This window comes from Lytechinus pictus, chromosome 6 (assembly GCF_037042905.1).
Source record: "Lytechinus pictus isolate F3 Inbred chromosome 6, Lp3.0, whole genome shotgun sequence".
Lineage (NCBI taxonomy): Eukaryota > Metazoa > Echinodermata > Echinoidea > Temnopleuroida > Toxopneustidae > Lytechinus > Lytechinus pictus.
Genome location: NC_087250.1, coordinates 24474402 through 24490054, shown reverse-complemented (window position 1 = coordinate 24490054; position 15653 = coordinate 24474402). Strand labels below are relative to the sequence as shown.

The following is a 15653-nucleotide window of genomic DNA, read 5'->3' as shown; positions in this document are numbered from 1 at the left end:
CCTTAAGCGCCTTTCAATCAGAGGGTTGCTCGGAGCTGTTGTTTTGTCTATTGAAGAAGTGTTGAGCAAGTAGGAGCCTCATTTTCTGTTCAAGTGAAATGTCCAAGAGCACATGGACTAAGATGTTGGTGGCTCTTCATCCGAATCAAATTCCACATCCTGACCTTTGACCCAGTTACCTCCGTTGTCTTGGACCCAGCCAGAACTGTCAAAACAAAGGCAATACAAAATAAAACAACAACATGAGTGAAAGCAAGAATGGGATGAGGAAGAACATATCCAAAATTCAATTTCAGTTTACAATCAAATGAAGCTCCAAGACAATCAGTTGACAAATGATTAACTCCGCCTTTGTGCCAACACAACCGGGGATGCGGGCTTCCCGTTACACTCATAGCAATCGGCCTCAGCTCCTTCCTCTACTCTGTAATAATAATAACAGTATATTTTACCCAGGGTAGCCACTTCAGTTCCGATAACTGTTCTCACAGCAGGCCCCGCTATTATTATTACCCCGGCTTGGCTAGGCTATCGATTCAGGGGCACACAGCTTTTTGAGGAATTACTTTCTGCAGGTACCCATTTATCTCACCTGGGTTGAGGGCAGCTGTATGATTCATTGCATCCTCCATCCTTAGCCCAACCCTCCTACTCTCCATCTCCACTTATTCAACTTTTTTTCAAATTCAAATTTATTTCATATCTCTAAAAAAAAAAAACATACAAGATACAGTACCTCGAGATCAAATCAAATCAATCAAAATGATTCAATTATAATGGAGTAATGAATATTTTAAAATGACAGAAAAAAAATCAAATTACACAGGGTAATGAATGGGATGTGAGGGAGTAGCAAAAGCCAAATAGACCTATCTAGGCTACTCCCTGATTAACATTCATTACTGAAAAAACATCTTGCAATCAATTTATTAGATTGCAAGAAACACACATTTCAACATCAACAAACTAGTAAAGAATTTAAATATGAGCAACAGTTAATTACAAATAAAACAATATTAAAAAGGCATACACGTAAAGACAACCATCAACTGGAAAAGTGTTATTATAGATTCCCAAAGTGTGACATCATAGTTTTCTTTTTGTGCATTGCAGCATATTCATGACCAAATGTCAGGACAGCATGACTAACATCCACACACCTAATTTAACATGAATCTGTATATGGTGGCCCAAGGTTTGGCAAAATGAGTGAACAATAGGCCCTACTGAAATTGATATAACTAGCTTAGTTCTTTGAAAGATTTACATTGATTAACTTCAACAAGGCAAAGGCGAGAGGACATACAGTTACACTTTGGGCCCTCATAGACCCGATTCCCACCCAATGCAGATGCTTGATGTCTTTCATGCTTCGTCAAAATGTGGTATTGAATCCAGTGAAATGCGAAAAAGCTATTTGGTGAGATCATTGCTTTGGTACTTCATACATACCTGGTAAGCTCTAAGTATTTCTGGAGTTCTTTCTTCTTCTCATTTGTCATCTTTGATTTGCTCTTCTGCTTTGTCTTTAGCGCTCTTTGTTTAGTCCTTTCTTCCTCTACTCTGGCCCCTCTTCTGCTGTCCTGGAGATCCTTCAAACCCTGAGGCTCCAGGGAAGTCCCTTGGCCACACCTCTGAATACCCCTCACACCCTGAGGATGTTGGAGTGTCCCTTGGCAACACTCCTGGAAACCCCTCACATCCTGAGGCTCAATGGAAGTCCCTTGGCTACACCCCTGGAAACCTCTCACAAACTCAGGCTTCGGTGCAGGACCTTGTCCATGCTGCCGGGAACCCTTCTCTCCACAATCTACATCTAACCTGGAATCCTGATGCATGTTGCCACATGGCGATTCCCTCTGGAAGAAGCTGCCTGAAGTTCCTTTAGTGATCCTCTCATCTTTGGCCTGTCTAAGCTTGGTAATGCTAGCATAGTCATCAACTTCTGAGTTCTGTGTACTTTGGAATTCCCTGATGAATTCAACCGAGTTCTCAACCTCACCTCCATACAATTGATCTTGAACGGAAAGGAATGATTCGTTGTAGGAACTTGGGAATGAGGTTGTCGATGGCTTTCCTAAATCAGGTTTAGGATCTGGTTGTTTTGAAGGGTTTGCTTTATCATTCATTGCATTCCTCTTTGCTTTTGAAATGTATGGTCTGATTTGAAAGCTAGAAACTCCTGGAGCTCGAGCCTGTAAGCTAGACTTTAAACCAGGCTTGAAACCTTCTTTTCGAGGAGCAGTAGTAGGGCCGGCAATAGCACCATGAGGGTGATCATTAGAAAAACCTGGTTGAGGAGTCTGTTGAGTAGCGATAGGAGTTTTACTATGTTCATTTGAAGAATGCGAAAGATCTTGGTCCTGATTGGCTAGATTTGAATTCCCTGTCATCTGATTGGTAGAACTGATCTGCCGGATGGACTGGAAGAATAGCTTGTTCTTTGACTTTTTGAAAGGTCTGTAAAACGAATTCATACAAAAAATACCGGTGACTGTGCCTGATTCGTTACTAGTGGGACGACAGAATATGTTTTGCATAATCATATCTAAAGACTTGCTTTAATGTACAGGCGAATACTTAACTTATGGAGGGTCAACTTATGCAAGTTTACCTGAAAACTTAATTTTTACCAATCTCGGTGCTGTTTCATAAACTTTAATTTATGAATTATTTCATGCACAACTGGTGACATGTTCTTAGCTTCTAAATCAAGTTCTCAATCATTTTGTCTCCTCAGCTAGTTTTGTAAATTTGACCTTCGTAGATTTACATTCTCGATATTGCCAAGCATTTACAGGAAATTCACTTCCACTCGGTCCTCATTTGGCACGAGAATACCGTAGACCATCAGTCTTGCATTTTATAATAAAAATAATCACAAGTGTGAGAGTATGGGCATTTGGTGAAAGACCAGTGTAGCACATCATAAATGTAACAGTTTGTATTATCCTGGAAATGACCATTTTTTTCATATCCCCCTGATTAAATTACCTGTGAAATAAATAAATAGCCCCTCCGTAACAAGATAATTAATCTCCCTTTAGAAAATAGACTCACCCTTCATTTTTGTGTGTATGACAAGGATTGTACGGAGCTTCCTTCAGCAGCGTGCGTCTTTTGGCCGCTTCCACTTTCAGCAATAGGGGGGATGGCTCAGTTTCCTTAATTAGAAGAACATTACAAACAAAAAATCATGATTTCTTAATTGTTTTATCCTGTTTTGTTACTCTAGATACAAGATGTCATAATGCTATTCATCTCACCTTCATTCACAATTTCAACTAGATTCCCTCTGTACATTGAAGATACAAGTAACTTTGCCTAAACTTTATTCTATCGAGATCATTGAAAATTGACTTAATTGAAATTCAAAATGACTATACAACAGAGGCTTTGCAAAATTGGGTAAAAACGTTGCTTCAATTGGGTGAATATTTTAATAGAAGCTCAACTTATGGAAGTTTACATGCATGATTGTCAGATACTGTATATTTAAGTTTGTACAAGATCATTAGGGGGATCCATTTGGTCAAAAAATTTGGTTTCTGTCAACAAAAAATTCAAATGTGGAAGGCTCAACATTACCTCCTCAAAAATTTTCTAAACACAAAGGCATTTGAATTCCCAAAACAGGCGACAATTCCCTTTTTTGTTTACTTTTCCAAAGGGGGGGTACCCCTAACCCCGGGGTAACACCCAACGTACCCCTAGATCACTTGACCAGGTGGGTGTTTCATAAAGCTGTTTGTAAAGTTAGGAAAGACTTTACACATGACTGGAACATGTTCTTAGGTCATAGATTAATTACATAGGGATATATCACATAGCAAAAGAAAGGATCACCAGTCATGCGTAAAGTCATTTGTATCTTACGAACAGCTTTATGAAACATCCAACTGGACTGGTCATTTATAATTACCTGATTCTTTCCTTTCTGACTCTCTCTCTTGATTTCTTCTTCTTGTCTTCTCTTTCTTACCAGCAAAGCAAGCTCTCTCTTCTTTGCAAAATGATTTTCAGTAGCTGCAGAATAAATGGGTAACAAAATTATGTGATGTGTTAAAATCATCAATTACCTTTACTTGGGATATTGGGAATGCACTATTTACATTCTTTATTTTTTCAGACTAGACAACATCATTGCCATGATTACCTTACCCTTGGTCGGTTAAAATGAAGTTGATGATTATGATGGTGGTGATGATTGTGATGGTAATGATGATGGTGACACTGATGGTGATATTAATGATGGTGATGATGATGATGATGGTGGTGACAATGATGATGATGATGATAATGATGATGATGATGGTGGTTACAATGATGATGATAATAATGATAGTGATGGTGATGATAATGATGATGATGATGATGGTGATGATGATGATGATGATGATGATTCATGATGATGATGGTGATTCATGATGATGATGATAATGGTGATGGTGATGATGATGATGATGATAATGATGATGGTGATAATGATAATGATGGTGATGATGGTAGTGATGATGATGATGGTAGTGAAGATGATGATGATTATCATGATCATGATGATGATGGTGATAATTGTGATGATGATGATTGTGATGATTGTGATGATGGTGATGATGGCGGTAGTGAAATTGATAAAAAAGATGATAATTATGATTATGATTAAGTTCATAGTGCTGTCATGAGCTATTGCACACAAGGCAAAATCAAACATGAATGTGGAAACCTCAACCTTATTCCTCAAAAGCAGTCCTCTTCTATTTGGCTGCCAATATCAAGCAAAGAGTCAACTACTGGTGATACATACCATGTTGATGTTTCTTTCCAGCTCGGTGAACTGTCAGCATATCAACCGTGTCGAATACTGGCTTATAATGGCAAACCGTACACGCATACCTGGGTATTCAAATGATAAAAACCAGTGATTAAGCAATAGCAACACTGTTCTAACATACATGATGGAAACAGCAATGAAGAACCACCAAGAAGCTTTAAAGAGAAAGTTCACCCTGATCTACTGTAAAAATGATGTACATAAAGTTAAGGCAGAGTTTTAAAGAAAATATTTGACAAAGGTTTGACAAAGATCAGTCTAATGAGGCATTCAAGTTTTTTATTTTATCACATAAAAAGAGAGCAGCTCCACCACATGTCACTTGACATATACAATTCTATATATATTTTTTCAGGAATTTGAAAATAATCTAATAATCCCCAAGCATTCAATACACCATCAGACAAATGACAAACGCATACTTGCAGTCATCATAAATCATTTCTCCACAGGAGAAAGTTTCTTCCATAAACTTTACTCACATGACTCGACCCAATCGAGGTCAAGTCCAGCCCAAAGTCCATTGAATTGATATGGCATGCTACATACATGTATATTCCTTGCTTTAGATTGTTGCATAGAGAATGTACACAAGGGGAAATTAAATAATTTTTCATCTAATACGTTTACCATGAAATACTTCATCATTTTTCCTTCCTTACATCACACATAGAAAAATTAACTCACATTTTCCCCCACCTATTCCATAAGTTATTAAAGGTCAAGTCCACCCCAGGAAAATGCTGACTTGAATAAATAGAGAAAAATCAAACTAGCATAGTGCTGAAAATTTCATCAAAATCGGATGTAATATAAGAAAGTTATGACATTTTAAAGTTTCGCTTATTTTTTCACAAAACAGTGATATGAACAACTAGGTGAGTCAGTCAATGATGTCCATCACTCACTATTTCTTTTGTTTTTTTATTGTTTGAATTATACAATATTTCATTTTTTATAGATTTGACAACAAGGACCAACTTGACGGAACCATATAGTATTAAACAATGCTAATTTCACATGTTCAAGGAGGAATTCATTGTATCACTTGACAATGAGGTGAACATTAGAATATTTCATATAATAAAATACAAAAGAAATAGTGAGTGTATGATGTCATAGTCTCGTCATTTGCATACCAGCCAGGATGTGCATAACTGTTTAGTGAAATATTATAACTTTCTTATTTTACATCCGATGAGATTAGGAATGATACGGGTGGAAGGAATATAAAACAAATATAAAATTACTTGTTTTCTGAACAAACTAAAACTATTCCACACTCAGGAACACCGATAGGGTCCTACTGATGTTCCTATAGTGTGAATAGTTTTCGCCAGATCCTCATGGTATCGTACATATTAAATCCAGTATGCTGATTGGGTTAAATAACGTCATGTGACCAAACATATTCTCACTATTTTGCAATGATGTTGAGAATGGAACACCCACTAAAGAAAATTTATTTTTCCAAGATGTCAATGATGGAATAGTGCATTATTCCATCATTGACGTCATTAGATCATGCAATCTCTCTGGCACACCGGTCAGCGAGGTGTCTCTACCGGGCAAGTCCGGTGAAGGGGCGGCGCAGGCACAAATCCGCGTTCCACTGAGCGCGTGGCTTCAGGAAAAATGTATCAGTAAGCGCAGCGCATTATCGATATTTTGGTTCAGATTATAAAAGATGAACTACAAGTATGAGAACTAGATTATCAAGACCTATTGCTCTAACTTATTAAAAGTAGGAATAAAAAATATATACCAGGCCTTTCTTTTGAAAGTATAGAGGGAATCATGCATCCTCGGTTGTATTGGCAAAATTACCAAATAGTAATACCAGTCCAACCTCGGACAAATGATTCCTGCCATACTTACTCAAAAGCCTGAAATATTTGTATACTAACCTTCCATTGCTCATAAGCATTGCTTCATCATCTGGGATATCCTTAGCTAGTAGTTCAGCCACTCTCCGTTTCTACAAATGAAACACAAATGAAAATAACAGACTTAAGCTTTTTCAACACCCACAGACACACTGGTTAAGGAAGTAGAATTACATTTTTTGTGCAGGGCTGGGGGGGGGGTGATCTCACTTAATATTATTACTATTTTATTTTATTTTATTTGTCTATACGCATATAAATATTGACCACCCATCGGGAGAGAGGAAAAGGCCAATTTACAATCTCATTACAAAGTAAATCTATCTACCGATATAAGTACAATGTATAGAATTGTAGGGTTTAAAGATAGAATTGCATCAATTATGGAAATCAACTTACAACATACATATATGAACTTTCAAAATAGAGTTTAGTAATCATCTTTCAAGCATTGTTCATGCGAACTGTCAATAATACCTCGAATAATCTATTTTCGTGATAGGTTGAAACACAATTGAAAAACATACACTTTCCCCCTAACTTTGACTATATACAGTGCGTCCCACAAAAAAACGAAACAGAGATTTAGCGATGATTTATCATAAATTAGTCATAAATAAAATAGATAAATGACCTACCATTGTAAAGCTTAGAATCTCCTCTTTCATCTGATATTACTAAGATTATTCCTCATTCACGCATGAGTGAGCAAAGACAATTTGAAGGATATCAAAAAATCATTTGGCGGGGGTATCTGAATTTCAAAAAGAAAATCACATGCCTAAAAAGTTCAATTTCTGTTCTTTTATTTGATACCTTAATCACAAAAATGGTCCAGAAGTAAAAAAGTTATGCTCCCTCAAAACAATGCTTGTATTTCGATAACTTCATTGAATAAACGTGTTTTCACCGGTTTCTCACAGAAGCTATCGCACAGGGAACCAAAGACTTAATGCATGGCTGATCGTCAACAAAACGGAGTGTCGAGTGAGTTTAAACGCTGGCCTGTAGAACCTCTTCATTTTATGAAATTATTGAAATTCAAGCCTTATTTCAAATAACCAGAACTTTGTTATTTCTTGACCATTTTCTGTCATTGAGGTATCAAAATAAAAAGCAGATATTGAACTTTTTGAAAATGTGGTTTTTGTTTTGAAACCCAGATACAGCCCGCCAAATTACTTTATGGTATCCCCTCTTCAAATTGTCTTTGCTCACTCATGCATGAATGAGAAATAATCTAAGTAATTCCAGATGAAAGAGGAGATTCTAAGCTTTACAATGGTAGGTCATTTGCCTATTGTTTTTGTGATTAAGTTATAATAAATCATCAATAAATCTCGGTTTCGTTTTTTGTGGGACGCACTGTATACATATTTTACTGTATGCCTGACTATGAAAAACAATCCTTTGTGGGTACAAGTATGGTTTCCTTCTTAGCTTGTTGAGCTCAGAAGCCAAATTTAAGAAGTTACAGTTTTTTTTACATTGGACCTTATGGGAATTGACAGCAATCCGGAGCCCTATTTCCTTCATTTTTCAGGGCTCTTTTGGGGTTTTGATGGCGTATCACTGAGTCCCTTTTTCCCTCTGTATACTAAAAATTAAAGATGATTTTATTGGTCAATGTATTTGTATGCATACGAAGAAATTTGGTTTCCAAATGGCTTTAAAACTAAGAATACACAATGATGAAAAATACAATATATCATAATATAGAAAAATGTACATGAACAAAATAAAGGAGACAGCTCCATATGCACCCCCACCAAAAATAATAAAAGATTGTTGAGATTTCCGGTTTGTTCACCTCAGATTTTTCTATCATCTTTTTTTTACTGTTGCTTACCTTAGTTGGGACTCAAACTCACCTCGTTTTATCTGCAGTCAAGACCTTTCCCGCTATGCTAGCGAGAAGCGCTAATACCGGAAGGGGTATTTTAACGATTATCAGCCGATAGTTCGACTAGTCTAAACTCACAGACCCTTGACTGACTAAATAAACCGATGTCTATGGACAATAAGCCAGTTCACGGTTAGCTCATGATCAACTTTTCTCCAATGACCTTTGTGATTTTTCATTAGGATATAGCACTATCAATTTCAAATGTAGATGTTGCTTAAGCTTTACGGTAGAGTATTCAAATTCTAAGAACAAAAGGCATTGTAGAGACCAGGTGACTAGAATACTAGTACATCAGGGATAAAGTTTGGAAATCTGTTTTATTGTCTGCCTTTGGCACATTTGACTATTGTTTAGGCTACTGTCAAATACCAGTGATTATGAAGGCTCTATTTATTACTCTTCAGCTTGGATGTGATAAATATTTTGAAAGGAATACATGAATAATCATCAAATCACAAATGCCTATGTCAGTGAATTTGAAAGCCACCTTCATGGTTGTCTCCAATGACCTCTTTCTGCTCGTGCGCAGTTTACAACCGTGAACAGGCTTATTACACGCACTAGATCCTGATGGAATAAAGAATTATTTTGGTATGTATTTCCACTCCCCTATCATATGTGTTCTATATATTATTCTGAACCTTCTCCATGTTTTTATTTTCAATTTTAGTGGGGGGGGGGGTGCATATGGAACTTTTGCCAAAATAAATCATTAAGTTTCTGCAATGATGTATTTAATAATCAACATGCAATACAAACCTTCAGAAGGTTCAACTGTGAAACATCATCTCCTTCTCTCTTGAATGACATCTTTAGATTATGGTATCTGCAAATGAGGGACAGAGAGAGAAAAGAAGAAAAGAAAAATGGGTAGGATTAATTAAGCTAAACTTTTTTTTCCTGATAATTAAATCAGACAGTAGAGGAGCAATTTCATAACTATGCAAGACTTTTGTTATGATGGTGCGTGCATGTAATTTCAGTGAAAGTCTTCAATTCTGGAGACAACTGTCTTCAATTTTGTTTTCTTTACTTGCAATTGCCAAACAGAATTAATTTTTGGATTTGGTGGCAAATAAAGAAATGTGATATTGATGAGCAGAAAATATTGCCTCCCTTCCAATAATGAGTGTCGGCCTAAAGAAATCAGTGGCAAGTAGGCCTTTAGTTTTTTTTCTATAATACAATGGTCTAGAGGTCTACATGATACAAATGAGCTTCCGAGATAACATTTATTTGGGAAGTTGGGATAAAAATAAATGAAAAAATGAAAGTCAAAATCATCTAACGTTAGACTCTACTCCAAAAGGAAATGAAAATTAGAAAAGTAAATTAGAAAGCACAATAAAATAGGCCTATAATGATGAGTTAAAAGTGAGCGTCTGAAGATGGTAGCTAACGCTGAATTAGGAGTTAAAAAGTTCTGATCGTGGAGAGAGTTGATAATTGGCACACCTCATCTCAGACTGAGTAAGAGGCACAGCTCTCAACCTCAGCCGCTCGTTCTGCACACTCAGCTGCACTTCAAACACACTCAAGAATTCATTTTCATGCTGCCGTGCGCAGGACAATCAAGGCATGGCGCATGCAACTCTCTATCTGAGCTGATCCTTCCACTTTGGAGATTTTGGAGTCCAGATGACACACTTCCATGGGATTGCACGAAATGAATTACTTTGACGAAATCTAAAATCTAATAATACCCATTGATATAAAGTCCCTTTGGTGACTTCTTTTAGCTTTCTGTTCCAAATGAACAATATCTTTTATTGATCTTGACGTCGCTGCCTGTAAAACCGCGACATCAAATTTTTGCCTAATGTGGGCACGCGGTTTATATTCATATCAAACTAAAGACACGACAAGGGAAAGACTACATGTAGACACACCAACTATTAAAACTATTTTACACGCAAATCGACGCAAAGCATCATGCAAAGTCCATGAAGTGTCCAATCTTTTCATTGTATAGTCTATAGAGTATCTAGACTTTGCCTTAGTGGACAGTAGGCCTACTATTGACAAACGAACAAAGCTTGTACGTACTGCTTGTTTTGTTCAAGTTGCATAGATTTTTTTTTCAATTAGATCTAGTCATCATTTTGAATTATTTTGCAAAAAAAGTGTTATCATCACTTATAATCTTGAATACCGTAACGTTTTTTAAGGTATTTCATTTAAATGGTGCCCATTTAGACCTGATCAAGTGAAGGATGCTTATTTTGTCATTTTCAGATTTTGTTTATTTCTTTTGACTTTTCTTCAGCTGTTTTACATTTCTGTTCCGTCTAGACTCGAGTTCATTTGCATTTCTTTTCAGCACTGTCCTTGCAGTCTGAACTTGGGTTATTTGAGTGTAATGATATTCAGTTGTCATTCATTCATTCTACTTTGAATGCCTTTCCTCTGATTCTCTTGTCATCTTCATTCCTTCTCTATTCTCTCTTCAGGTGTTCCACTCATTCCATCCCTTACCCGACTCCTTAGTTTCTACTTTCATTATTACATAATCACCAGACATCTTTGTCATCTCATCTCATTCCTTATTGGTTTATCTTATGAATTGGGTTCTTACATTTTAGTTCGATCCTTCCATTTATTTTATTTTGATTGGTTGACTATATTAATTTCAATATTTATGCAAATTATACAATGATTTGAGTTTTACTGAGGCAAAGTAGCCCAGAGATTAAAACAGTGCACTACCAAAACCAGACTTCATTGAGTCAAGTTCATTATTTTGTTCCCGTCTTCATAGTTAAGTTCCATCTTCTCCTCTCCATTTGCTTCTGTTTGATGTGTATGATTGAGCTTCTGTTCCTTCAGTTAAACACTTATTTTTCCCACTTAAGACTTGTATTATTTTCAACCCCACAACTGGTGGCAGCGCTTTATTTCCCCATATGATTATTTTCAACCCCACACAAGTAATTATAAGAATTGCGCATTAAAATAATTTAGACACAGACCACAGTTACAAAATTACTGAGGAGCTGAATCAAGCCCAGGTTGTGAAATTTATTAGCGCTTTTGATTTATAAATTTAGAAAAAAATTCACGATTTTAAATAATGGCACTTGAAAGATCCCCGCCCCCCGGTGAGTAACGAAGCAACGAGGAGTTTCGGCAAATATTACTTCTAAATCTGGGGCCCGTTTCTCAACACCGTCATAAGTCTAACTTCTTGACTAAATCGAAGATAGTGAGCTACTTGTCCGCTAACCGTTTCACGAAGCCCTCTTTGCCAAGATCGGGGACAACAACCTGACTAAATATTTATGACACCTCAGAACCTGTCATAACTTCTTTCTTAATGACGTAGTGGCATCACGTGGGTAGACTATGACATGCAAAAGAGCCTCGAAATTTGAAAATTATAATCTTACGTAATCATTCATAGAAGTTGAAATTACATTACAAAAAAGGTGTGATTGATCATTCAATAATAATTATAATGCACAGAAACTATAAAAACTGTTGGTAAAACACAACAAAACCATTCATTTTGAAATAGTAAAATAATTGAATCGATAAAGATTCTACCACGTCAGGTCATCCATAACTGGACTCGTATTCGTCGTTTTCAGACACTTATCAACATTTCTGATAAATGCTATCTCTAATTTATGCAAAGAATTTGTAAAATCGTGTGTTTCGGTATGTAAAAATTAAAAAATTTATGTTAAACTATATTTTGATGATGTTTGGAACCATAAATAAACGTATGAATGATTATCATCATTTTACAAAGAAAACCGTTTTGGTTTACTTTCGTAAGCTATTAAAATTGGATATCCCGGGGGTACCCTTCTCAACGTCCACACTCGGGCACAAGTGATTTTTTAATCATGAAATGAATTATTCATAATTCAATTTTCTCTGCAATTGAATGGTCCAGTCTTCGTGGTCTAACTCTAAAGTCTAAGTATGTATGATGCATAATTCACCTGTGCTATTATTTTGAAAAGATTTATTTCCCAATTCATCACATCACAATATTTTCAATTTTGTCATAATTTTTCTTTTTCAAAATTATGCTATTTTGTGACTAAGGCTACGTCTCGTCTGCTATTTTTACCGATAGTATCGATATCGGCAGGTATTCTAGTTAGACTTCCCAGGACCAAAATCCAATTGAAACCAGTTGGATTTCCAACTGGTTTCAATTGGTTTCAATTGGTTTTAACTGGAATATAACAATTTCCAGTTGAAACCAATTGAAGCCAGTTGGGCAACTGGAAATCCTAACTGGAACCCGTTGGTCAACTGGAAATCCTAACTGGAACCAGTTGGGTAACTGGAAATCCTAACTGGAACCAGTTGGGTAACTGGAAATCCTAACTGGAACTAGTTGGGTAACTGGAAATCCTAACTGGAACCAGTTGGGTAACTGGAAATGACTTCCAACTGGAAATGATTTCTAACTGGAACCAGTTGGGTAACTGGAAATCCTAACTGGAACCAGTTGGGTAACTGGAAATCCTAACTGGAACCAGTTGGGTAACTGGAAATCCTAACTGGATCCAGTTGGGTAACTGGAAATGACTTCCAATTGGTTTCCAATTGAAAATTTTCCAGTTACCCAACTGGTTCCAATTGAAACCAGTTAATTTGCATATTAACTGCCAGTGTGCACAGATTAATGTTTTATGTGATTCATCATCATTTAAAATGTATCTATTTAATTATTTTCTATTTCAAGTACCATACTTGTTTCAGATATTAAGTGTTTAGAATGCTTAGCAGTGAAAACCATGTTCATAAATGTTATAGATTATAATTAAAACAGATTATAAGATAATTAGTACACCACTAACTGTTACCAAATTACATCAAATACAAATACATATATTTGAAGATCTTTCATGTGAATATATATACATTATGAAAGTCTAATTATCAATGCCCTTTACATTGGTATTATAGACATATAGCACTGCTTCTTTGTTGGCATGAGCAATAGTTAGTGCAAAATATAATTAATTCGTAACTAATTAAGTCATTCCAACTGGAAGTTCCAATTGGATCCAGTTGGAAAATAATTAGTTTCAACTGGTTCCAGTTGAAACCAGTTGCCTCCAATTGGTTTCAACTGGAACCAATTGAAACCAGTTACCTCCAATTGGATTCAACTTGTTTTAATAGGGAAATTGGAACAACTGGAACCAATTGAAACCAGTTGCCAACTGGTTGCTTAATTGGTTTCAACTGGAACCAATTGAAACCAATTGCCAACTGGTTCCAGTTGCCCAATTGGTTTTAACTGGATCCAGTTGGCAACTGGTTTCAATTGGTTCCAGTTAATTGTTACAATTTCCCTATTGAAACCAATTGGCCAACTGGTTTCAATTGGTTTTGCAGAAGCGGATCTAGAGGGGGGGTTGGGGGGGTTGCAACCCCCCCCCCCCAAAAAAAATCCGGGGACCATTTTTTTAAATCTTATCTTTTTTTTTTTAACTTGTAATTTTATTTTATTCTATTTCGCCATTTTCACACACAGATTTTCAAAAATTTTCCCTACTGTGGGAGGGGGGACACCCCCCTCCCACACCCTCCCCCCTCGCTCGCTCCGCTCGCTTGGACTCGGTCGCAACGCTCCCTCGCATACCACCCCAACCCCCCCCCTTTATAAAAAGCTGGATCCGCCCCTGAATTTTGCTCTAATTGGTTTCAACTGGATTTTGGTCCTGGGTTAGGAAGCCTTTCGAGAAACAGGTTTAGTAAGATTGGAACTAACTCCGGGCCGTGGTTGGTGGATAAAGATATGACTAACTTGTCCATGTGTTGAGAAACGGGCCCCTGAGTTCTGTAAGACTGTGAGTGTAAAGTAATGTTTGCCGACTACAGAAATCCAGGGCCAAACGCGGTTCGGTGTGCGCGAGGTTTTGTGTGAGTGTTCAAACATAGAGTCATAGTTTCGAGATCCGCCCGCCCGGGCCCTCACAACGGTGCAGTGAAGAATGCCTCCCGGGAAGTTTCGGAAGGAATCACCCGCGATACTCGCAATGAGTGGTGCTCGTGTGGTGGGTTCCGGTGCTCAAAAGGGTCACACTTCGTTTATCATATTTCTGACGTACCTGCACTAATCCCTCTATTAATTAATCATACCATTACATTGCTCTTAAAATAGATATACATGCAGCATAGTTTCACACTTATCAGTTTTCGTCAAAATTCAAAGTAGATTTAAGAGAGAGATGCACACATTTTTTATACGGTACGGATCTCGAAAGCAGACTGCATAATTTGTCGCAGATGGCGCAAGACCAATTAGGAGGAAATCATGAAAGCAAGTTGAGGTGCCGTGGCCGAGTGGTCTAAGGCGCCTGGCTATACATGGAAAGTCCGGGGTTCGATCCCAGCCGCGGCACCTATGCCCGTGAGCAAGGCATTTAATCTACAATGCTCTTATATCCTGCTTTCAAATAAATGGAAATGCCATATGCATTATTGGAAAACTAGATGTGCACTTGCTTTAAAAAAAAAAAAAAAAAAAAAAAAAAATGAAATCAAATTATTCAAAACAAAAAAAATGAAATCAAGAAATAAAAATAAATGAAAAGTACATTTATTTCCAACTAAATTAAAGCATTAATACATTTTAAGAACTTGAACAAAACAATGGAGGTAGCAACTTAGAAAGCACAGCTTGTGATGAGTGCACCGTGACATAAACAATACATGAAAAAACCTTATCTAAACAGAGTACAATACAAAACAAGGGGAAAACAAATGGGGGAGGCAACTTTATATAAAATATTAGAATATCAACCCAATCATCCCACAAATAAAACTGTAAAGCAAATCACAAAATTTAGGGAACAGACGTAAGTTTTTTCTTAAAAAGTATTCAAAGTTGGTGCATTTCTCATGTCTGTATAGGCAAATTGTTCCACGAATATTATGTTGATACGAACAGGTCCTGTGTCTTGGCAAATGAATTAATGAAGAGGAGCGTGTTTATAAATTCTGATTTGTATCAAACAACTGAGAAAAATTAACAGGCATAAGCCGATTGATACACTGATAA

The 15653-nt window shown here is 36.7% G+C and overlaps 1 protein-coding gene across 1 annotated transcript; it reads right to left on the bottom strand.

Annotated features, from left to right (window-relative positions):
- Nucleotides 1-9443, bottom strand: LOC129263977 (uncharacterized). The gene is made up of 7 exons (XM_064100580.1): nt 9383-9443; nt 6739-6809; nt 4805-4893; nt 3923-4026; nt 3061-3164; nt 1453-2460; nt 1-205 (listed from the first exon to the last, which is right to left on the bottom strand). The coding sequence occupies exons 1-7, from the start codon at nt 9431-9433 to the stop codon at nt 118-120; spliced, it is 1515 nt and encodes a 504-aa protein (XP_063956650.1). The 5' UTR covers nt 9434-9443; the 3' UTR covers nt 1-117.
- Between the last annotated feature and the right edge of the window lie 6210 nt (nt 9444-15653).

Excerpts from the sequence above, each read along its gene's own strand:
- LOC129263977 (XM_064100580.1), bottom strand. The coding sequence starts at position 9,433 with ATGTCATTCAAGAGAGAAGGAGATGATGTTTCACAGTTGAACCTTCTG. Across the intron at positions 6,810-9,382 it reads CACAGTTGAACCTTCTGAAG|AAACGGAGAGTGGCTGAACT; the intron begins GTTTGTATTGCA and ends TTTCATTTGTAG. Across the intron at positions 4,894-6,738 it reads ATGCTTATGAGCAATGGAAG|GTATGCGTGTACGGTTTGCC; the intron begins GTTAGTATACAA and ends TTGAATACCCAG.